This window comes from Mastigoproctus giganteus, chromosome 11 (assembly GCF_048544385.1).
Source record: "Mastigoproctus giganteus isolate SK-2022 chromosome 11, ASM4854438v1, whole genome shotgun sequence".
Lineage (NCBI taxonomy): Eukaryota > Metazoa > Arthropoda > Arachnida > Uropygi > Thelyphonidae > Mastigoproctus > Mastigoproctus giganteus.
In genome coordinates, this window is record NC_143585.1 from 125308221 (window position 1) to 125334274 (window position 26054).

The 26054-nt window shown below is 38.4% G+C and overlaps 1 protein-coding gene across 1 annotated transcript in view; it reads right to left on the minus strand.

Annotated features, from left to right (window-relative positions):
* Rrp5 (Ribosomal RNA Processing 5) overlaps positions 1-26054 on the minus strand; it is a 615569-nt gene that overhangs the window by 485647 nt on the left and 103868 nt on the right. Inside the window, exon 8 of the mRNA XM_090384558.1 lies at positions 12954-13064. Within this exon, the coding sequence (XP_090240684.1) occupies positions 12954-13064 (111 nt within the window). The remainder of the gene's footprint in view (positions 1-12953; positions 13065-26054) is intronic.

The following is a 26054-nucleotide window of genomic DNA, read 5'->3' on the forward strand; positions in this document are numbered from 1 at the left end:
TTAATTAAGAAAAACATAAAATCAAAAGAAGTGCATCCAGTTGATATAGATGGACAGCGCACTGTTGAGTCAGTTTGGTGTGACATAAGCACTGCAAAAGCAAAAATAAGAGTAGGAGTGTGTTATAGGCTTAATGACTCGAATGAGTACAATGAACAATTGTACAGAGAAATAGAGTGGGCCAGTAAATCGGAATGTCTTATAATGGGGGATTTTAACTTCCCAGATATTGACTGGAACTTGTGGGTTGGTCACTCACACACTAGTCAGACTTTTGTGGATTTATTGGATGATTGTTTTCTGCAGCAGCATGTTCGAGAGGCAACCAGAGAAAGTAATACTCTTGATCTGGTTATCAGCAGTGATCATTCGTTTTTAAGAATTTGCAGATAAAGGAACCACTAGGTGGCAGTGATCACAGTGTGCTGAAGTGGGATTTACTCAAAGAGGTAACTACCGTCAGGGGTAAAGGAAAGGGTTTTTGCTTCCGTAAAGGGGAGTACAGTGGTCTCAGACAGTTTTTAAATTCTGTACAGTGGGATCAACTGACGATGTTACAAACAGTAAATTCTAAGTGGGAAGCATTCAAGAAATTAATCGTGGAAGCTACTAGACTTTTCATACCGATGAAGAAATATTGTTCAAGGTTTAGGCCTAAATGGTTATCAAATGAACTAATGAGACTCGTGACAGAGAAGAAAAATGCATGGGATGCATATAAATTATCAGGCGACGCAGAAGCCTGTAGCAGATATAAGCTAGTCTGTAATCAGGTCACAAAGGAGGTTCGGCAGGCAAAGGCGGATTACGAGAAATCTTTGGCAAAAGATGCTAAGAAAAACAGCAAGGATTTCTTTACTTATATAAACTCTAAAAGGAAGGGGATGAATATGATTGGTCCAGTTGACATCGATGGTTCGACTGTTGATGATCCTGCTCAGATAGCAAACAAACTGAATGAGTATTTTGCATCTACATTCACACGTGAGGAATTATTACAGTTTGAAAATGGAAGAAGGTTATCAAATTGTAGCAGTGTGCTTAATGATTTTGTAATAACTAAGAGCAAAGTGGAGGAGAAATTGTAGAAGTTAAACATAAGAAAGGCACCTGGGGTGGATGGGATCTATCCAGTTATATTAAAGGAGGCGGCAAAGCAACTAAGCAAACCCTTAGCCATAATTATGAGAGCATCCTTGGATTCAGGGGAGGTTCTCACGGACTGGAGATGTGCAAATGTATCCCCAATTCACAAAGGAGGTTCGAAGGGTGACACGAGTAATTACAGACCAGTTAGTTTAACTTCTGTTCCGGGTAAAATAATGGAGTCACTGGTTAAAGATGCATTGCAGGATCATCTAGACAAGACTGCAGCAATAATTCAGACACAGCATGGGTTTGTTAAGGGAAAGTCTTGTCTGACAAATTTGATTGGTTATTATGACGTGGTCACAAAGGAACTGGATGCAAAAAATAATTTTGATATCATATACTTGGATTTCAGGAAAGCTTTTGACACTGTTGCGCATGGAAGACTACTGTACAAATTGGAGCAGAATGGTATTAAGGGTAAGTTGCTACAATGGATAAAAGGATGGTTAAGTGGGAGAAGACAGAGGGTGGTAATCAATGGGTGCTGCTCTTCGTGGACTAACGTTATTAGTGGAGTCCCACAGGGTTCGGTGTTGGGTCCACTGTTGTTTTGTATATTTATCAATGATATTGATGAAGGTATATCAGGCTTAATGTCGAAGTTTGCAGATGACACGAAGGTTGGCAGGGTTGTTAATGACAGTCATGGCAGTGTGCTACTGCAACAGGATCTAGATAATTTGGGCAGATGGGCTAAGAAGTGGCAACTGAAGTTTAACCTTGACAAATGCAAAGTACTGCATATGGGTAGAAGTAACCCCAGAGAAACGTACCAACTGTGTGGTACTATACTTAAGGTGGTAGAAAATGAAAAAGACCTGGGAATAATTGTGCAGTCAGATATGAAGTTTTCTGAGCAATGCAGACAGGCTGCTAGGGCAGGTCATGGGATTTTGTCAATGATATATAGGAATTTTGCTAGCAGGGAAAAGGAGGTGATTGTCCCTCTGTATAAGGCAATGGTCAGGCCACGAGTTGAGTACTGCGTACAGGTCTGGAGGCCTCATTTTAGGAAGGATGTAGATTTGCTTGAGCGTGTACAGAGAAGAGCAACACGATTGGTGAGGGGAATGAAGGGATCCTCTTACCAAGAGAGGCTTAAGTTCTGCAAATTGCAGTGGCTGGAGACTAGGCACCTGCGCGGTGATCTGATTGTGGTCTATAAGGCCTTGAATGTGTTGAGCACGCTGAATTCTGATGGGATCCTCCCACTTGTTCAGAATACGAACCTACGGGGACATAAGTTCAAATTAAGAAAGGATAGATGTAGAATAGATGTGCGGAAATTTGCCTTTAGCCAGCGGGTGGTTAATTGCTGGAACAAACTTCCATCTGTCGTTGTGGAAGTTGATAGGTTAAATAAATTTAAGGAGGAACTGGACAGGCATTTGGAGGGTATGGTGTGATTTTTTTTTTTTTTTTTTTTTTGGCTAATGCTGCATAAGCTCCTACACTTGCTTTCTTGCATCAAGTGCCACTACTACTACTACTACTACTACTACTACTACTACGAGAAATCTTTGGCAAGGGATGCAAAGAAAAACAGCAAAGAGTTCTTTACTTATGTAAACTCTAGAAGGAAGGGGGTGAATCAGATTGGTCCACTTGATATCGATAGGTCAACTGTTGATGATCCTGCTCAGGTAGCTAACAAACTAAATGAATATTTTGCATCGACATTCACACATGAGGAGTTATTTAGCGAGGGGAAAGCCAGAGGTGTATTCAACTCTAGCAGTAATCTAGAGAATCTTGTAATAACTGAGAGTAAAGTGGAGGAGAAATTGTTGAAGATAAACACAAGTAAGGCACCCGGGGTGGATGGGATCTATCCAGTTATATTAAAGGAGGCAGCAAAGGAAGTAAGCAAACCCTTAGCCATAATTATGAGAGCTTCCTTGGACTCAGAGGAGGTACCCACAGACTGGAGATGTGCAAATGTCACCCCAATTCACAAAGGAGGATCAAAGGCTGACACAAGTAATTATAGACCTGTGAGTTTAATTTCTGTTCCAGGAAAATTAATGGAGGCACTAGTTAAAGAAGCACTGCAGGATCATTTAGACAAGACTTCAGCTATAGCTCGGACACAGCATGGTTTTGTTAAGGGGAAGTCTTGCCTGACCAATTTGATTGGATACTATGATGCAGTCACAAAGGAACTGGATGCAGGGAATAACTTTGATATTATATACTTGGATCTTAGAAAGGCTTTTGATACTGTTGCACATGGAAGACTGCTGCACAAATTGGAGCAGTGTGGCACTGGAGGCAAATTGCTGGTGTGGATAAAGGGGTGGCTGAGGGGGAGAAGACAGAGAGTGGTAATCAATGGACACTGCTCGTCGTGGATTAATGTTATTAGTGGAGTCCCTCAGGGCTCAGTGTTGGGTCCATTATTGTTTTCTGTATTCATAAATGATACTGATGAGGGTATATCAAGCTTAATGTCGAAGTTTGCAGACGATACAAAGGTAGGCAGGGTTGTCAAGGACACTACTGACACTATGCTGCTGCAACAAGATCTGGAAAGGTTGAGCAGATGGGCTGAGAGGTGGCAAATGAAGTTTAACATTGACAAATGTAAAGTACTACACATGGGAAACAGCAACCCCAGAGCAACGTATCAACTCTGTGGTACTACACTGACAGTGGTAGAGAATGAAAGGGACCTGGGGGTGGTTGTGCAGGCAGATATGAAGTTCTCTGAGCAGTGCAGACGGGCTGCAAGAGTAGCTCATGGTGTATTGTCAATGATATATAGGAATTTTTCTAGCAGGGATAAGGAGGTGATTATTCCCTTGTATAAGGCAATGGTCAGGCCACACCTAGAGTACTGTATACAGGTCTGCAGGTCTCATTTCAAGAAGGATGTAGAGCTGCTGGAACGAGTACAGAGAAGGGCAACAAGATTAGTGAATGGAACAAAGGGGTGCTCTTACGAAGAAAGGCTTAAGTTTTGCAAATTACAGTGTCTGGAGACTAGGCACCAGCGAGGTGATCTGATAGAGGTGTATAAAGCCTTGAATGGTTTGAGCATGCTCAATGCTGATGGGATTCTTCCTCTCGCTCAGAATAATCACCTGAGAGGGCATAAATTCAAATTGAGGAAAGACAGATGTAGGATAGACGTGCGGAAATTTGTCTTTAGCCAGCAGGTGGTTGGTTGGTGGAACAGACTTCCATCCCTTGTAGTGGAAGTTGATAGCCTAAATAAGTTTAAGGCTCAGCTGGAAAGGTATTTTGAACGAACAGAGGGGTGAAGTGGAAGTGTTTTTTTTTTTTTTTTTTGGCTGATGCTGCATAAGCTTGCTTTCTTCCATCAAATGCCTCTACTAATGCTAATGCTAATAACTCTAATGAGTACGACAAACAATTGTACAGAGAAATAGAATGGGCCAGTAAATCCGAGTGTCTTATAATGGGGGATTTTAACTTCCCAGACAGAGTGGAAGTTGTGGGTTGATCACTCGCACACTAGCAAGGTTTTTGCGGTTTTATTGGATGATTGTTTTCTACTGTAGCATGTTAGAGAGGCAACAAGAGGGAGTAAATCTCTTTATCTGATTATCAGCAGTGATTATTCATGCATTAAGAAATTAAGATAAAGGAACCACTAGGTGGCATTGATCACAGTGTACTGATGTGGGATCTGCTTAAAGATATACTACCATCAGGGGTAAAGGGAAGGGTTTTTGCTTTCGTAAAGGTAACTACAGTGGTCTCAGAGATTTTTAGGTTCTATACACTGGAACCAACTGATGATGTTACCAAGAGCAAATTCTAAATGGGAAGCATTCAAGGAGGTAATTTTGGAAGCTGCTAGGCTTTTTTTCCAACTAAGAAATACTGCTCTAGGTTTAGGTCCAAATGGATGTTAGATTAACTAATGAGACTCGTGGCAGAGAATAAAAATGTGTGGGATGCACATAAATTGTCAGGAAGACACATAAGCCTATGATAGATACAAGCTAGTCTGCAATCAAGTCACAAAGGAGGTTAAGGCAAGCAAAGGCAGATTACGAAAAATCTTTGGCAAAGGATACAAAGAAAAACAGCAGACTCCTTTACTTATATAAACTCTAAAAGAAAGGTGAGGAATCAGATTGGTCCACTTCATATCAATGGTTTGACTGTAGATAATCATTCTCAGATAGCTGCCAAATAAATGAGTATTTTGCATCTACATTCGCACACGAGAAGTTATTAAAGGAGGAGATGGCCAGATGTTTATCAAACTCTAACAGTGAATTAATTGTTTTGTAATAACTGAGAGCAAAGTGGAGAAGAAATTATTGAAGTTAAACATAAGAAAGGCAGCTGGGATAGATGGGCTCTTTCAGTTATATTAAAGGAGGTGGCAAAGGAAGTAAGCAAACCCTTAGCCATAATTATGAGAGCATCCTTGAACTCGGGGGAAGTCCTCCACAGACCTGAGATGTGCAAATGTATCTCCAATTCACAAAGGGAATTAATGGGTGACACAAGTAATTTCAGACCTGTTAGTTTGACTTCCAGGGAAAATAATGGAGTCGCTGTTTAAAGAAGCATTGCAGGATCATCTAGACAAGACAGCAGTAATAATTCAGACACAGCATGGGTTTGTCAAGAGGAAGTCTTGTCTGACCAATTTGATTGGATACTATGATGTGGTCACAAAGGAACTGGATGCAAAAAAGAATTTTGATATCACATACTTGGATTTCAGGAAAGCGTTTGATACTGTTGCACATGGATGACTACTGTACAGATTGGAGCAGTATAGCATTAAGGGCAAGTTACTACAATGGAGAAAAGGATGGTTGAATAGGAGAAGACAGAGTGGTAATCAATGGGTATTGCTCTACATGGACTAATGTTATTAGTGGGGTCCCTCAGTGTTCGGTGATGGACCCATTGTTGTTTTATATATCTATCAGTGATATTGATGAAGGTATATCAAGCTTAATATAGTATATTAATAATCCAGTCAAAGTTTGCAGATGATACAAAGGTTGGCTGGGGTTGTTAATAACAGTAATGACAGTATGCTGCTGCAACAAGATCTGGAAAAGTTGGATAGATGGGCTGAGAAGTGGCAACTGAAGTTTAACACTGACAAATGCAAAGTACTGCATATGGGTAGCAATAACCAAAAAGAAACATACCAACAGTGTGGTACTACATCCAGGGAAGTGGAAAGTGAAAAAGACCTGGGGGTAAGTGTGCAGTCAAATATGAAGTTCACCGTGCAGTGCAGAGAGGCTGTCAGGGCAGGTCATGGAGTCTTGTCAATGATATATAGGAATTTTGCTAGCAGGGACAGGGAGGTGATTATCCCATTATACAAGGCAATGGTCAGGCCACACCTAGAGTACTGTGCACAGATCTGGAGGCCTTATTTTTACGAAGGATGTAGACTTGCTAGAACGAGTACAAAGAAGGGCAACAAGATTGGTGAAGGGAACAAAGGGGTGCTCTTACCAAGAAAGGCTTAAGTTCTGCAAATTTCAGTGCCTGCAGCGTAGGCACCTGCGAGGTGATCTGATTAAGGTGTAGCCTTGAATGGGTTAAGCAAGCTGAATGCTGATGGGATTCTTCCTCTTGCTCAGATTAAGAACCTGAGGGGGCACAGATTCAAACTGAGGAAAGACAGTTGCAGAATAGATGTGCGGAAATTTGCCTTTAGCCAGCGGGTAATTGATTGGTGCAACAGACTTCCATCTTTTGTTGATAAATTTAAGGCTGAGCTGGACAGGCAATAGGAACGAATGGAGGGGTGGAAATGGGAGGGTCTTTTTTTTGGCTGATGCTGCATAAACTTGCTTTCTTGCATCATCTATCTATACTAATGCTAATGTAGGAATGCAAGAGAAGTTTCTGAAAATTTGTATTTTATATGATTGAAGTTTTCAGTGAAGGGGGAACTCATTTCACCATAATACCGTAATGTAAAAACCCACAGAATTTCAGTTATTGGGGATTATCGCAAATGCAATAAGATCGAGTTTACTACCCGTTTAAAGTAGATTGCGCTAACAGAAAAGCCCAATAAACCGGAAAAGTGCAAATTGTTTTTGTTGTTTTTTGGTTGTGACCTTCAGAAATGTGATTTAGAAAAATATCACAATGGTGTTCAAAATTGATTCTTGAAATGGACATATGATAACGATGAAAGTGTAGTGCAATTTCCATTATAAATATGACCTTTTAGAGAGATAAATAGCTTAGTAATATAGCGAAATTTTCAACTTCCAAGGACTTGGAACGAATTACAAAAAAAAAAAAAAAAAAAAAAAAAAAGAAATATGTTATTGGGTTCACATTACAATATTTTCACAATGCCTCCATTTATCCCTACAGATGCAAAATAAGTTTCCATATTTTTCAGTTTGCACCAGCCAGCAAAAACTTACATAAAGTTGAATTTGCGTAAGTCGGGAAGTTCCTGTTCTTGTAATACTATAGTAAACTCAAAAAATGTACTGAACAATATTCCTAACATGTAGATGTGCCTGTTTGTGTGTTTAGTAACTGTTGCACAAACAGGCACATATAATCTAGTAATAAAACATCGGTTTACAACGGGTTTTTTTTTTTTTTTTTTTTAAAGACAATTCATAATAATAACAGATTTAAAACCAGAAGACCAAAAATATCAAAAAAACTACAAAAATTTCAAAAATATGCAGAGTCAATCAGAGATGAGAGCTATCCCAATCTACCATCTAAACAAATCAGGAATAAGGTGTCCGAAGATAAGAGACGAGGAATACTCACTTTGCTTGTTGATATATTATTGTTGGGTCACTATTCTACAATGTCAATTTTTGAGTTTTAATTAAAAATTTAAAAAATAAGAGTCACCACGTCTAATAAGAGAATTGCAGTAAAGCCAAGTGAATGTGAATATGTCGCTAAAAGATCAAGTAGATCTATCACATTGGAAAAAAATATGGAGGTTATTTGTATAATGGGTGTGTAGAAGTATGAAATTGCCTCCAACTTTAAGTACCATAATGAAAAATGCTGATAAAATAAAACAGTCAATGCAATGACTGTTTTATTTGCCATCCCACAATGGTCATTGTGGGATGACAAATCAAAAAAACCATTCGGTTGACTCAAGCTGTTATTACTGATAATGCTAAGTTAATTTTTGAAGATCTTAAGAAAAGCAAGGGTAGTGTTCAGATATTTTTGGGCAGCAAGGGATGGTTCATGCGATTTAATTCTTGAAGTGCCACTGTGTGAAATTAAGTGGCAAGGCAGCAAGTGCAGATGCAGCAATTACTGCAGAGTTTCAATGGCTTCCAACTCTTGATCTCATTTTTAATGTTGACAAAACAAGGCTTTATTGGAAGAAATTGCTATCACAAACCTTGACTGCCCATGAAGAGCAATCTGCGCAAGGTTTCAAGGCTGCAAAAGACAGACTAACGCTTCTGCTGGGCACAAATGTCTCTGGCACTTTAAAATTAAAACTAATGTTGGTGTACCATTCACAGACACCATGTGCACTCTCAAGGGCTTAAGTAATGCCACATTGTCAGTCTACTGGAAATGGAACAGGAGGGCTTGGGTGACACAGGAAACCTTGGATTAGTACACAAACTATTTTTGCCTTACTGTGCTCCGTTTCTGTAAAGAGAATGAGTTACCAGCCAAGGCTCTTCTTCTCTTGAACACTGCCGCTGGCTATTCTGCAAACCTTGCTGAAGTCAGAACATCTCTGGACATCAATGTTGTTTACATGCCACCAAATACCACTTCAGTTTTGCAACCAATTGACCAGGGGGTAATATCAACCTTTAAAACCTATTACCTCCAGCAAACCTTCATGGAAATGGTGAGAGTTTTGAACAGGTCAGGCAAAACTATCAAGGATTATTAGTGCCCATTTGCCATTTTGAAGGACCTTAATAATATCAATGCAGAGGAGGAAGTGTCAGTCAACTGTTTTGAATGGAGTGTGGCACAAACTTCTCCCACAATTTATGGACGACTTCACAGGATTAGAGTCAGTGGAGAGCATTGTTGAAGACGTTAGAAGGCTGGAGCAAAAAGGTGGAAATGGACAAGGTTACAGCTGAAGATGTAACAGACTATTGGATGGCCATGGACAGCAGTTTTCCAATGAAGATTTGGAAGAATTGGCTAAAGAACCAAGACGACAGAAGGAGGAGAAAGAAAAATATGAAGACTCTCCTCTACAATCTATGAATACAAGCGATCCACAGCACATCCTTTTAGCCTTGGAGACCCTCACTGATGAGCTCTGTGAGATTTACCACAACTGGGAGCAAAGTACAAAAGTGGAAAGGAGTGTAATTGGTTGGCCCTTATTCTGAGATTCTCAAAGAAAGAAAGAGGAAATCTCAACAGTCAACATTGCATGCTTTCTTCAAAGAAGGGAAAGATTCTCAACCAGGGACTACATCAGAGAAGTAAAATCTCGGCATTACGCCGCTGTAAAAAAAGATTAATGAAGGGGCCTTACAGTGGCACTTATAAAAACTTTCAGTCTGCGCTTTAAACATATCAAAGTAAATGTACAAAATTAATTTTTTTATTTAATTATATTAAGTTTGGTTATTTTGTACTGTATTACATTTAACTGATTTATATTCATAAAAATACTGTTTTTACATCCATAGCATTCGTTTTAGAACTTTAAATGTAATATTATATTATGTCAATTTTGAGAGGGGTCTGGAACGTAACTCCCTTCTCATTGACTTACATTATATAATTAGGTTCATTTTACACCTATTTTTTTTTCAACAGTTCCTTCGGGAAAGGAACTCCATCACAAAGAAACTCACCTTAGCAAGAAGAGTTTCATTTCAAAATTAACTACTTATATGTTATATCTCTGCTGAATAGAAAATAACAACACAGCTAAGCAGGCGGATCCCTTTATACATGGTATGATGCAAAAAGTATGCACCTGTCTCAATATCTCCTAAATCGGCAAGCAAAGCATTATGATACACTGATCAAGCCATATATAATCCTTATTTATTTGTGTATTTAATCCTTACCTTAATGACTGTTAAGGTAAGGATTAAAATTTTTTTTAAAGTGAATTTAAAGCTGATGGAGCCATTCATCCAAAAATGGAGAGCTTGTCCCTACTGACATTATGATGCACTGATCCAACCATATATGGACACTCAATTTAGCTAGTTGTAGAAAGGTGCTCCATAATCCAAGTGGGATCTTATTAGAATTTTGTACAATCACAGTAAAGTACAGCCCCCCACACTAATGCTGAAAATAATCTCAAAATTTCAGAAATAGACTGAGGGTCTTGTTAAAGCAGAGTTCCACAAGGTTTAGTGGTGGGCACCTTTTGTTTCAGATTTTCTTGATTGATATTATCTTGAAGGATCACATCATCTTTACAAGAGCCAAAAATAACACGTTAACATGTTTAATCTTAATACATGTATAGTAATAACTAACCAAATAACTCATGGGCTAGTAGGAGCTAAAAGGTAAAAATGAGGAAATTATGATTATAGTTGTTAAGATACAATAAAACAAGTAAAATACAATGCAGTGTAAACAGGTGGAAAGGAAGGCATACAGTGTTTTTCATTAATTTACCATGCTCTGATTCTAGAGAGAAAGAAGTTAGCATTAGCATTAGCAAAGGCACATGATACAAGAAAGCAAGCTTATATAGCATCAGCCAGAAAAAACCCCCTTATTTCACCCACCCACTCGCTCCAAATGTGTGTCAAGTTCTGCCTTGAATCTATTTAAGCTATCAACTTCTACGACAGATGGAAGTTTGTTCCAGCAACCAACCACCACCTGGCTAAAGGCAAACTTCTGCACACCTATCCTACAACCGTCTTTCCTCAATTAGAATTTATGCCCTCTCAGGCGATTATTTTGAGCAAGTGTAAGAATCACATCAGCATTGAGCATGCTCAAACCATTCAAGGCTTTATACACATCAATCAGATCACCTTGCAGGTGCCTAGTCTCCAGACATTGTAATTTGCAAAACTTAAGCCTTTCTTCATAAGAGCAACCCTTTGTTCCATTCACTAATCTTGTTGCCTTCTCTGTACTCATTCCAACAGCTCTACATCCTTCTTAAAATGAGGCCTCCAGACCTGTATACAGTACTCAAGGTGTGGCCTGACCATTGCCTTATACAAGGGGATATTCACCTCCTTATCCCTGCTAGAAAAGTTCCTGTATATCATTGACAAGACACCATGAGCTACTCTTGAAGACCGTCTGCACTGCTCAGAAAACTTCATATCTGCCTAAACAATTACCCCAAGGTCCTTTTCGTTCTCTACCACTGTCAGTTCACTGTCAGTGTAGTACCACAGAGTTGATACGTTACTCTGGGGTCACTGCTTCCCATATGCAGTGCTTTACATTTGTCAATGTTAAGCTTCACTTGCCACCTCTCAGCCCATCTGCTTAATTCCAGATCCTGTTGCAGCAGCATACTGTCTTTAGTGTCATTAACAACTCTGCCAACCTTCATATTGTCTGAAAACGTGGATATTAAGCCCGATATACCATCATCAATATCATTTATAAATACAGAAAACAACAATGGACCCAACATTGAACCGAGGGACTCCACTAATAACATTAGTCCACGAGTGTCCATTGATTACCACTCTGTCTTCTCCCACTCAACCATCCCTTTATCCATAGCAGCAATTTGCCTCCAATGCGACACTGCTCCAATTTGTGCAGCAGTCTTCCATGTGCAACAGTATCAAAGGCCTTTCTAAGATTCAAATATATATCAAAGTTATTCTTTGTATCCAATTCCTTTGTGACTACATCACAGTATCCAATCAAATTGGTCAGACAAGACTTCCCCTTAACAAGCCCATGCTGTTTGTTTGTTTGTTATTTGGTTTTTAGGAGCATTAGCAACTAAGGCCATATTGCTCCCTGACCTTTCCACATCCTCCGTATTTGGTGGTCACGGGCTCGAACCCCGGTCTAATCAAGAAGTGTGTGCTACGCACTGCTGCTCCTGCCCACCTGGCTACGGAGGCGCCCAGCCCATGCTGTGTCCGAGCTATAACTGAAGTCTTGTCTAGATGATCCTGCAATGCTTCTTTAACCGGTGCTTCCATTAATTTCTTCCCTGGGACAGAAGTTAAACTAACAGGTCTGTAATTACCTGTCTCCCTTTGATCCTCCTTTGTGGATCGTGGTCACATTTGCACATCTCCAGTCCACGGGTACCTCCCCTGAGTCGAGGGAAGCTCTCATAATTATGGCTAAGGGTTTGCTTACTTCCTTTGCCGCCTCCTTTAATATAACTGGATTGATTCCATCTACCCCAGATGTCTTTATGTTTATCTTCAACAATTTCTCCTTCACAGTTACATTCTCATTATAGAATTTAAAGCTCAGACAGCATTTCAAATATTTTGTTCGGATCTGGTAAAATATGATGCTGTGTAAAAAGGTGGCAAGGAAGGCATACAGTGCTTTTCATTAATTTACCATGCCTCTGATTCTAAGAAGAAAGAGGTTATATTCTCATTATAGAATTTAATGCTGAGACTGCATTTCAGATATTTTGTTCAGATCTGGAAACGACATCCTAAAATCCCAGAATACACAGCATACTATAAATCTAAGTTTTGCTTCCTCTGCTAAGCATGAGGGAAAGGAAACTGAAAATTACAATATTTACTGTATAGTTTAGGATTTTAGGGAGCACCACAAATGCCAAGACTAAGATAATTATAAATTGTATTCCACATTTAATAATTTTTCAGATTTTAAACCCTAAGTTGAGAAGCAAAATATGATATACTTACTTCTTGTCCAATATTATACTTATCAGGAGTATCCCATATATCTTTCAAGTGGTCTTTCACAATGCAGGCAACATGACCAAGACTTCGAACTACAAGACCATTTTCATGTATCTGAAAATGGCATTTAAACATGAATTAAAAAATATATATAATAATTATGCTAAAATGGCCCTTTTATCTGCAATATAAAAATCTTACTTTGTGGAACAGACATCTATGTGCACTTGAAATATATTTGGAATGTTATTAATCTCTGCTACTTCTCATATGAACAAGAATTAAAAATATATATATAAATATACAGAGTGTTTCAATGTTGAATGCCACAAATGTAGGACACATTCTACAGTTAAAAATAAGAACAAAGAATTCCACTAAGAGTATGACTCAAAGTGTTTATTTGCAAGTCTTTATTAAACATTAACCAAAAATTGCAAAACTTAAAAAAAAAAAAAAAAAAAAATTTAAATAAATCTCTAAAATGAATGCATTGTCCTGCTGGAAGAGTCCATTGCCCTGTGGGTGCATGATGACCATGAAAGGATGCAGATGGTCTGTAAGGATGGACATGTAACCTTGACTGTTCAGAGATGCATCTAGACATACCAGAGGTCCCAACATGTGCCAATTGAACGTGCCCCAGACCATTACCGACCGCCTGCCTGAACAGTTCCTTGTTGACATGACGGGTGCATAGCTTCATATGGTTTCCACCAGATACGCACCCTCCCATCCGCTCGAAATAACTGGAAATGGGACTCGTCAGACCAGGAGATCCATCTCCAGTCATCCAAGGTCCAGTGCTGATGATCTTTCACCCAGTTGAGGCATAGAGTCCTGTGTCGTGGTAGCAATGGGCTCTAGTGGGTCGGCAGCTCCCATAACCTACTGCAGTTAATGATCACCTTATGGTCTTGGCAGAGACATTTCTGGAATGTCCCACATTGAAGTTGGTAGTAATTTGTGTCACTGTCGCTCCCTGGTTGGCTGAAACAATGTGAGACAGACGTCAATGGCCACGTTCATCCACCACCTTTCTCCGCCCACAGCGCTGTCCACGATGCAATGTCATTCCAGGAATGATGTATTCCAGATACAATCTTGATACTGTCAAAAGGGGATAACGCAATTTCTGTACCGCCTCCACGATAGTGACCCATGCGTCGGGCACCTACTATCATCCCTCTTTCAAAGTCAGTTAACTCACAACATTTATCCACACTGACATCAAATTACCGTCTAGGTGAGTGCAGTGTACCTATATACCTGCCAAGCAGTGGGTTCATCCAATAGCGAGAGGAGTGACAGTGTTGCATTGCCAAGGAACCATGTATCCCCTGAATTCTGTCCTTTCAGTGTAAAGCAAATATTCAGAGTGACCTCCGTTTCAAAATTCAACACAATAAATCTACTATTTTCTGGCATGTCTTATTGTTTTAAGACTATTGTTAATAGTTTTAGCAGCTTCCTACACAGTAATCTAAGGAAGTAAAGTCAGATAATCATTGTAGCCATTGTACAGTCATTCCAACAAATCCATCAGTTATTGTACTTCATATTTAGTTTGTCATAATCATCATGGGAAAAGTGGGCTCTATAAACAGACCAGACCTTGTAATTTTTAAGGGGTATGTTTACCCAACAGGTCCCACAATTCCACAAAAAATTTAGAAATGCTATTCCTGAAATGCCTTTCTGTAAAAATTAAGATTATCACAACACCAAACATTAAAAGAAATGTTATGTTCATAATGAGTAGTGACAATTGTATGTGGATTTTCTTTCACTCAGGTATAAGAGTTAAGAACTCAATTTCTTGTAAAAACATGATTCATCTGCAAACATAACACAGCTGAAAAACTGAGGATTACAAATGATTGCAAAATAAGCCACCAACAAGACTTTTGATTATTCAATTTTTGTGGCAACAATTCGTGAATTCTTGTACAGGCATACCACAAAATGGATAAAATTGTTGTTCATGCAATGTCCTCCATATGCTTGTAGGTTAAACATTTACATGGCCTGACAACTTTCTCACACTTGTGGTAGGATATACTTCAACAAGACCTTGATCAATTTTATTTTCAACATTTGCAGCAGCTAAAAATTGTACCACAGTCAGTACAAGCATTAAGACCTCAAGCTCACAGGAGAATCATCTGAAGCAATTCCTCCTGTGAATAATTCTACCATTTCCTTACCAGCAACGTCAACCATAATTACAGCTAAAAAATGTAATTAATGTTATATCACAATCCATTATACATTATCAAACTATTCTTGAATATAGGTTTGTTTATGATATTGACCACGAATTTCGCATCTACAAAGATAACTCATAAATTTCTACATCTGAAAATTTTAATTTTTAATTATTTATTATTATTTTTTTTTTTTCAAATGAAAATCCCAAACACAAAAGATCCTATAGTAATTTGGAACTGTGTGGAGCAGAAATTGCATTTATGATATTAACCAAAATGTAAAGAGTTAATTTTTAAATATGAAATTACATAATTGATGCAACTGTACAAATGACTAATTATCACTGTAAATCAGGACATCAGAAGTACAACAGTAAACTGTTGATTCAGTAAGGTAATGGATAAAACAGTTTCATGTGTGTTTTTATTGCTTTAGGTATACATGTTCACATCCACACTTTTTCACTTTTGTTCCCCACAACTATTCCTTGATTCTTTCGACAAAAAATTGAACAAAGTAACATAAATGAGAGCTCCAAATTTAAAAAGAGGCATGATGCTGGGAAAGAAATATACTGGTTAAAGAAACTCATCACACAATGTTTAACTGTACTTTTCACCTTTATAATCAACCTCCGGAGCATTATGTGATCCATTTGGATAACAAATATCACAGGCAAGTGGATGACAGAATCCAGTATACCATGAGTAAAGTTAAATAACTATTTTTCATGCCTTGTAGAAATATACTAAATATGTAATCTTATGAATTTATAGCACACATTCTCAAAGTATTTTTGAATGGTCAGCTTTTCAAAAACATTTAATACCAAATAAAATCAACATTGACCGTAAGGCTTAAAATCCCAACATCAGAGGAAGCACCTTATTAAAGATATAAGTAAATATTATTGATCAATATGTTGACTTGGCGCATTATGGCCTTAGCTGCCAATGCGCCATAAAAAATCAAATCAAATATTGATCAATAAGGCAGACTCAGACCTACAAGAACTATAAGCATACACCGATGAGCCAAAACATTATATGACCAGCAAGTCATTATGCAAATCGAAGCAACTACGGGTGAACTACAGCGTGTGCACGGGTTGGGACACGGTAAAAAAAAAACCACCTGATACTGAGCTCCGTTAATCAGTGTTGCTCTTGTTCTTCAGATGGGAAAGGCAGCGGACTTAAGCGAGTTTGATAAAGGCTAAATTGTAATGGCTAGATGACTGGGTCAGAGCATATCCGAAATGGCACAGCTGGTGGGGTGCTCACGGTCATGGTTAGTATCTACCAAAAGTGGTCCGAGGGGGGGAGGGACCCACGAACTGCCGGCGAGATGTTGTATGACCACGGCTGCTCATTGATGCTCAAGATGAGAGAAGGCTCTCCTGGATGGTACATGTCAACAGAAGAGCAACTAGCCGGTAATTGGAATGCTAGTGACGGGAGTAATGTGTCACAACACACGGTACATCGAACCCTGCTGAAAATGGGGCTGAATAGCCCCATTTTCAGGCTGCTCCGAGTGCCCATGATAACCACGGTTCACGTGGGGAAGTGATGGCACCTGGATGTACCATGGGACGAAAACAAGCCATTGGTGGCAGTGTCATGCTTTGGGCAATGTTCTGCTGGGATACCCTGGATCCAGTCATCCATGTGCCAGAAACTCTGACGTCTACCACCTACCTAAACATCATTGCTGACCAGGTACACCCTTTCATGGCAACGGTCTTCCCCTCTGGCGGTGCCATCTTTCAGCAGGATAATGCGCCATGCCACACCACCCGGATTGTTTCAGACTATTTCACAGAACACAAGGAAGACTTCCAGGTATTGCCTTGGCCTCCAAATTCTCCGGACATCAATCCCATCGAGAATCTGTGATTTGTGTAGGAACAGCAACTCTGATCTGTGGCGTCTCAACCACGGACCTTACAGGAGTTAAACAATCTGCTGGTTATATGTTGGTACCAGATACCACAAGAAACATTTAAAAATCTTGTAGCATCCATGCCTCGCCTGGTACGAGCTGTTTTGGCTGCACGTGGAGGACCAACATCATATTAGGTAGGTGGTCATAATGTTTTGGCTCATTGGTGTATATTGTTGTATAAATGAGATATTGTAAACAAGGAGTATACAGTGTCTAGTTTATAAGACAAGAGGTTTTATAAAATAATATATTCTAGTGAAAGACATTAGAAAGCAGGCTTTGTACATAACAGAGAAAATGTATTGGGAACATAACAAAGAAAATGCCTTGTGTTCATAATGATGAAATTATTTATATTCCAATATGCTGCACATCTTTTAAGCTGAAGAAAAGGCACCTGAGGTTGAACTACTGTATTTTAATACTTTTATTTTAGTGTATTTTAATGCTTTTATTGATTATATCAGTTTATTAAATTAGTGTTTTACTTACTTATTTTATTTTAGTATTTATTTATCACATTAAAGTTTATTTATTTTAACTCCAGTGTGCTGCTAATAAGCAAACTAAACTAAAATTCAAGTGCTAAACATAAAGGTGATACTAATTGTTATTTTTAAATAACTGGTTTTATTTTTATTTTTTTTTTTTTTTTCGTAGAATAGCAATGAAACTCATACAATAAAACCTTTTTTATGGACTAATAGGAAAAAGGAGGTATCCATTACAGCCAAAAGCCCATTAAATAGAAAGTTGTTTTTTTTTTTTTCCAAGACCATTTTTACTTCATATAATTGACAACTTAAACAGTTATTCTGCATATGTATGTATTAGAAATGTTAGGCGCCTCCGTAGCCAGGTGGGAAGGAGCAGCAGTGCGTAGCACATGCTTCTTGATTAGACCGGGGTTCGAGCCCGTCACCACCAAATACGGAGGATGCGGAAAGGTCAGGGAATGACCACCGCATATCCCGGAGCAATATGGCCTTAGTTGCTAATGTTCCTAAAAAAAAAAACCAAACCAATTAGAAATGTTAAAATAAAGTTAAACAATAAAAAACAAGATTTCATTTACCTTGGCTCTATTGGTTGACACAGGTACCCCTCACATTTTGCACTGGTCTGATTTGCGCCGATTCGCAATAGTGCCAATCACTAACTGCAACGCCATTTTTAAATATTTTTTTATTTATTTATTTATTTTTGGGTTTTTTTTTTTTTTTTTTTTTTTTGCATAATTTTTTAAAAACTGAAAGTTTAAAATCATCAGAGAAAATTTATTGGCATCATACTGTTCATGTGATTTATGACAATCTGGGGCAATCGCCGGTGAAATACCACCACTTTGCTTATTGGAGGCTTGAAGTGGTGAAACCCATGTTTAGTCTCTAGAGCAAAGTTTCCGGCATCCCCCTCTCCCATACTTCTCCTTCAACCCATGCACTTTACCCAAGCACGGTACTAAGTACTATAGGTTCTAATACCTCTCATGTTTGGGGTTCACATAAAAAAAAAATAATAATAAAAAAATAATTAGCGCATCCATATCAGAGACGAGAAAGATTCCTGCCCTCAAAGTAACCACTCGTGGATGTGGATAGTAAAGGTCCAAGCTGTGAACCATTCAGTTGGTTGTTTTTTACGATATTTACGAGTGTTGGAAATTTATTATGCTAACATTTTTTTATTAATTGTGCTATTAAAAATTAAATAATAATAATAATGATATCTGTGTGCAGTTTTTGCCAGTCTGTTATGAAGTTTTTAATTTAATAGAATAAAAAGATGCCATGTCTGGTAAAAGAAGTTCACTGAATCCTAGTGCAATATTCAGAGGATGGAATCTGGTGAAAGCCGCCCTAATGTGTGTAGGGCTATGAATATGCCTCCATTGACTATTACTACAACTATGAAGAATGCTAATAAAATAAAACAATCGATGCAAAGTGTTAGGTAAAATTTTTGGTGCCCAGAAACTAACCCTGTGATTTCCGATTGACTCCATTATATAAAGGGTTCCATTTGTGCTTGTCTCCCCAGGAACCTAACCACGAAGTAAATCGAGGGCTACCTGTATATAGTAGAAGATGATTTATTATAAACGGTGCCTGGAAAACCATAATCAGAGTAAAAGGTAAGAAATAGAAGTAGAGATACTGGTAAACCGTTAGAGTCTAGAATGGTATTCCTAACACATTCAGCTAGCTTCTTACAAGATAAGCTCATTTCAGCACCACATATACCTACACTAGTTAAGTACTGCATAAATCACTTATAAACTGAACCTTCAATGTTAATTCTGGTTGCTACTCTCATTTGCTTTCTATTGCCATATAGAAATTCTTATGCCTGAGTAGATGTCATTGTGAATGAAGAGTGTTTATGATTGAACAGAGGCTACAGCAGCCTCCATGGGTGCCACAACAGCTATGTGGTAGACTTTAATGTACAAGAGTACAGGTACGTGGAATTGCTCCACAATTTAAAAGCATGGATTGCACTATAGATTAGTGCAATTATAGCTAATTGTACTTTTCAGTAGAGTATGGAATTTATGACTAAAGGATTTAGAAAAGTAGAACAGGAAGCAGTGCTATGAATTTGATGAATTAGGATGGTACTGAATTATAAGTGAGACTGCAATGGCATTTCCACTGATATTTGGTTTTGACTTTTCATTTTAGGTTTTATGACTTTCTTTGGTATGGATTTCATTTTTCTTAGCACTTTGTTTTCTAATGACTTTGTCACTGGTAAACACTGGGGAGGATCCTTTATCAGCACTAGCATTCACAATGATAGCAGATAACCTGCCTCCATGGGATTTTTTGGTTCTTACTGGGCTAAGAGACCAATCATTCAACACAAACAACATAACCTATCATTACATTTCACAAACATATTCAACACTATACTGAACAGTATAGTGTTGAATATGTCTGTACCTGTGGAGGGCACGGTATCTTCGCAAGCATGTGGTGGGGTCACTAGAATCAGGCTCTGGGTGTGCAGATGCACGCATGCACACACAGAAAATCCATTTTATATCCATCATATTCATATTCCACATCCCTTATGTCTGAGTAGCATCGTGTCTCTGATACCTCTACAATGTTCACATTTGATTACCTAAATGGCAGACCTTCAAATTCAGTTTATACTAATCACTCTTCCACATAGCCTTTTTATAAAAAAAAATTATTTTCTTTGACAATAGTTTTGCACTTATCGCTGCTTCCTGTGGGACCAGTGTATTCTGCCACATATGATGTTGTTATATGAACTGGTTGCTACTCTGGGTAACCCCTAATACAATCCATGGAGGTGCTTGTCTCACGAGCACATACACTGGCTTGTCTTCTAGGAGGCTTTGTAATTCCTCACTCCTTGATTACCAGGCTGCTGCATGTCCCAATAGAAGCAGTACAAGAATCACTTTTACTTCTGCCTGAGGCAGCTGTTAATCTGTTAGTCTGTCTATAGCAGCTAGCAGTTTTCCAACCCACCAAACACTACTTTGATAGAATCAGTAGATATTCTTGCACCCCTTAATGTGGTCCTGTTCTACCTACCCTTTTTACAAAATATATTTCCAGTTTCCTTGAAAATAGTGTCACCGACTTATAGCAACTTCCTATGTGACAAGTGCATTCTGCTGTGTAGGATGTTATGTCATATAATGTTCAAGGGTAGGATCCAGTGTACTTGCAGATAAACAATATTTTCCCATTTATTAAATAACTACACAATCTAAAAGCAAGTAATATTTGAATTATGAACAGACACAATTTCAAGCTTCTTTGTGCTAATATAATGCTCAAAAGAATAAAATCTTTGCCTTAACAATGAGTTGAATGGTAGTGCATTTTTTCTATCATTTGAAAGTCGTGCACTACTTGGTGCTCCAACAATTAATGCAAGATCATGTTTTTTAAGAGGAACTTCAAGGTGGAAAGCCAACTGCAAGTAGTTTTTATTGATATACAGTGTTAAGGGAAGCGTTGAAACATTTCCATTAATGGAAAATTTTAACTTTCCAGATATTGAGGCACCTACATAGCCAGGTGGGAAGGAGCAGCATTGCGTAACACACGCTTCATGATTAGACCGGGGTTTGATCCCGTCACCGCCAAATACGGAGGATGCGGAAAGGTCAGGGAATGACCACTGTATATTCCCGGAGCAATATGGCCTTAGTTGCTAATGCTCCTAAAAACCAAATAACAACAAACAACACATCCAGATATTGAATGGAACTTGTGAGCTAGTCACTCACACAGTAGCAAAACTTGTCAAAACATATATGCCCATTTCCTGATCAACAAAATTACAATATCCGGGGCCATCACTAGCATGGGCTGGAAATTGCACTCCCAGATAACCTGAGTACAAGCTATATACACTGGTTATCAGGAAATCTTCACATATCTTCATTCGCATACTTTCCACTTATCTGTTAATACAGTGGATTCCGGTTATTTTGGCCACCAGTTAATCGGGGCAAATCTTAAAAAACAGAAACCAATCGAGAATAGCCAGGGTTTACTTCGCTTAATTGGGACAGCATGCCGTTTAATCGGGGCAGGAGACCGCAGCACTGGAGATTACCCTACGATTGTCTCCGACGGTACCACGTGGTTCTGTCGAAATTCTGGAAGTCACAACTATAAAACAATAAAAACAATTAGCAGTCACCTGTTTATTGGGCTTTTCTGTTAGTGAAATCTATCATAAAAGGACAGTAAACTCGATCTTACTGAATTTGCGATAATACCAACAACTGGAATTCTGTGGGTTATTATGGTGAAATGTGTTTATACTTCCATGAAATCTTCAATCATATAAAAAAATTAATTTTCAGATCTTCTCTTCATTCCTATTTTTAAAGCTTTGTAACTCGTTACTCGGTTCTCACTTACGCGTATTGTGTTACTTGCAATTTGTGTGTGTGCCGTGTTCTCTGCTACTGATTGCTTATCTTTTTACTGTTTTAAATTTTAACCTCCCCCCGCCCACAAATGTCAGTGAACAGAAATGTCAACTAGTTCGTATATACATATTACAGAATGTATTATTTATTCCGATTATGACGTATATTTGATCATTTAATTTTTTAATTGGTAAGGTAATAAAGGTAAATTTGTGCTTAATATATCTTTGCTTTTATAGCCTGTGGATAATATTCCTCCTATTTTCGCTAATTAGAATCGCTGTTTAATAGAATTAAAATTCAATTCACAAACGTGATCACAATGACCGGCGCTTACTGCCCATCGTATAGTGAATGGTACTTTACTATGCTACCTATCAAATCACATTACGATGGAGTCACCATCGTAACGTGATTTCATTGTACAGAGAACCAATTGTAAAGGGGGGGTACGTTGTATTTTTAACTATTTACGTGAAACTTCGGATAATTGGGGCAGCCGCTTAATCGGGCCAAAATGCACTAGTCCCAATGTATCCCAAATAACCGGAATGGACTGTATTTATTTCAACACTCTGAACTGTTAGATCCCAAGGGCAAAAGAGTCAATTTCTATCATTATTTCTTACCTAATTTGCCTCCTGTTGGCAAAAATGCCACATACCAGCCTGTTACTACACCACATATATTTTACCATTCCAGATGATAGAATATTAAGAACCAATGTTTCCATCAAATTAGCTGCCAATTTACACAGTTCATGGCAAACCAGACAAACTGGCATCAAGTTTTGGTTGGGTAGTCACATCATAAGTTCAATTTCAAATTCAAAACTCCTTTTGAATGGGTTTGCTTACTTGAGAAAGCATTGCAATTGGCTGACAGATCGATTATCACGGTATTCAATCAATTATTAGTATTCAAATATGAATCTTGTAACAACTGTTGTTAAGGTATGAATTAAAAAAAAAAAAAAGAAAGAAAAAAAAGAATTTTAAAGCCAATGGAGCCATTCATCCAAAAAAAAAAAAAAAAAAAGAAAGGATTTATCACTGACATTTTTTTTTTACTTCAGTTTCCATCACAAAAAAGAAATAAGAAAGATATCACACATTCAGTAAATAATAAATCCAACAAATCATCAGATGTTCATTTTTTTACATTTTTAGGTTTGGTGCATCAGCAATTTAGACCATATTACACCATGGTGCATCATGCGGGTACAAGTGTGTGTGTTAATGGGCCAATTTGCATGTTGTGCGGGCTGTAAAATCTGGAATAACTAATGAAGGGAAAACCCCTGCTACTTCTGCCTGAGATTAGCAAACTACAACCTCAACTGCAGTGGAGTTTAGAATTTCCTTCAGTCATCTACAGGAATTGAACCCACACCTCTCCAAATGAGCAACTAGTGCCAAAACCATTAGACTATCACAGGATACAAATTATTAGTTTGTGTGCACTTGATATCAATAGTTTCGACAGTTACAGGTATAAAAAATTTATATCAAAACAAACTTGACAATATACTAAATAAATTACTTAAAAGCAATATTCAAACCACTAATTCTAATCTACTCCACTAATCGCCTCTAATCACTAAGAGCACCAAAATATGTCTGCTCACCACGAATGCCAACAGTCGAATGTTCTATAACAGTGAAAATTCTGCCTCCAATCATTTTACTAACCCCTCTCAAAGCCTTATAAACCTTAATCAGGCCATCTTTAAGGTGCCTGGTTATAAAGCTCTGTAAAGGTAAAAAAAAAAAAAAGGTAAAGTGCAGCCATTATCAACCCACTGCAGGATGGAAGCCTCCTCCTCAACAATTCATGCTGAGGGAAATGGACCATAATCTGCCACGCTGGTCCAGTGCGGGTTGGCAGATCGACCGTACTCAGCAGTCAGGGGCTTAAATCCCAGTCTACTCAAGGAACATGTGCTACTGCACTCCCGCTCCTGACCACTCGGCTACGGAGGCCATTAAAGCTCCGTAGCCCACATAATTAGTGTTTTTCCTCATATAGTCGCCCTTTGCTGATCTCATCATCACAGTTGCCAGTCTTGAGACCCTTTCAAGAAGCTCAATGTCTTTTTTCAGATGATGTGTGCATACTTGAACACATTACTCCAAATGTGGTTTTACAACTGCCTTATACAGTGTGACCTCAATATCTGTACAGCATGTTTGATAAATCTTCAGCATAATGTTTGACAGAATTCAAGGGCTTCCCTAGCTCCCTGTTTATACTGCTCAGAAAATTCTTCATATCTGTCCATATTATGACTCCCAATCATCCCTTTCTACCTCTACTGTTTTTAATTCAGGTTCACGAAGTGTATAATTTATTTTGGGATTGCTATTCCCCAAGTGTAAGACATTGCATTTTGCTGCATTAAATCACAGCTGCCACTTTTCTGACTATTCTTGCAGCCTGTTCCAAGTCATTCTGAAGGAGTGCTGCTTGCTCCTGATCCTTAACTGCTCTACCAATATTTATTGTCTGCAAATTTTGATATCAAACCTTCTATCCCATCGTATATGAAAATGAGAAACAACAGTGGTCCAAGAACAGATCCTTGGGAGGGGGCCCCCACTTCTGACTTTACACCAATCTGAAGAATATCCATTAATCACAACCTTCTGCCTTCTGCACTGCAACCACCCAGCAATCCCAACATGTTCCAGCTTATACAATAACTTCTCATGAAGGACTGAGTCAAATGCATTGCTAAAATCTAAATAAACTATGTCGAAATTGTTCCCTACATCCATTTCATGAGTAACAATGTCAAAACGGCTTACTAAGTTAGCTAAACACGATTTGCCCTTAACAAAACCACTGTATGCTATTCAGAATGCCACATCTATCTAAATGTCCCTGGATTGCACTCTTACTCACTGCTTCTAAGGTTTTCTCTACCACTGAAGTCAAACTTACTGGCAGAAATGGCACTAGTGTTTGTGTCATCTGAGGCAAAACCTTGTCACAGTGCCAATTCATATAATATCTTAACACGCGTATATACGAAGTAGTGAATCTAGCAGCACTTATTTTAGGCGGTGTCTGTGGCAAGTGCCTCACTTGCACATCCCTTGCGCCAGGCCTGCTTACTGGTCTCCAGTTACCAGCTTCACTCTTAGAACTTCCTTTATATATTCATCCAAAGATGCCCACATCATTAACTGCAATGATTCAATACACTCCCTGGCGGTCTCCCTCAAAATTATTGGGTATATACCATCAACTCCAGTAGCGAGCCTTACTTGCCTTTATGCTCGAGGGTTCTTCTAATAAACAGCCATGTGTAATTTCAAAATCACTAATTTCATATGACCGAGCCTCACTTGCACAGCCTCTTTTCAGTATGAAGGGTCTTTCTTTAGTAAAAACAGATGGAAAGTTCCTGTTAAATTCATACAAAACATCAGGCACTTTTCCACACCCAGTGCACAAGTGTCCGATCTGATTCACTTTTTTTCTCTTGTACCCACATACACAAAAACTTCCTTGAGCCCATTCTTTGCTCTCTTTACCAGTACTTTCTCATGAACAGCCTTAGCCTCTCTAACCTTATCTGTGGTTCTATTACAAATCAACCTGTAACAGTTGCAGACTATAGTACTTTTCAACACTCTTTCAACAACAACTCTTTTCAACAACTGTGACATGCTATCTTTTTCTGCACTATTTGAATGGCCAGCTCTGCATTCATCCTTTTTCAGCACCCTCCTCCTGCAATATTTTCTTAAGGGTGTGTATGTATGCATTCATGACTTTGTCATTTTTTCTTTAAAGGCATTCCTTAATTCAAGTGTATTTGCCCTCACTCTGCAATCCACCCAATTAATAGATGCCAGATAGTGCCTTAAAAACCCTTCTTCTGAAATTAAAATCCATGTCTTTACCTTTCACTACAGCAACATCATTCTTCATCTTCTAACTGACAACTGAGTGATAACTACCTAACAGTGGTTCCCATAATTCAAACCCTGTGATGTCATCAAATTCAT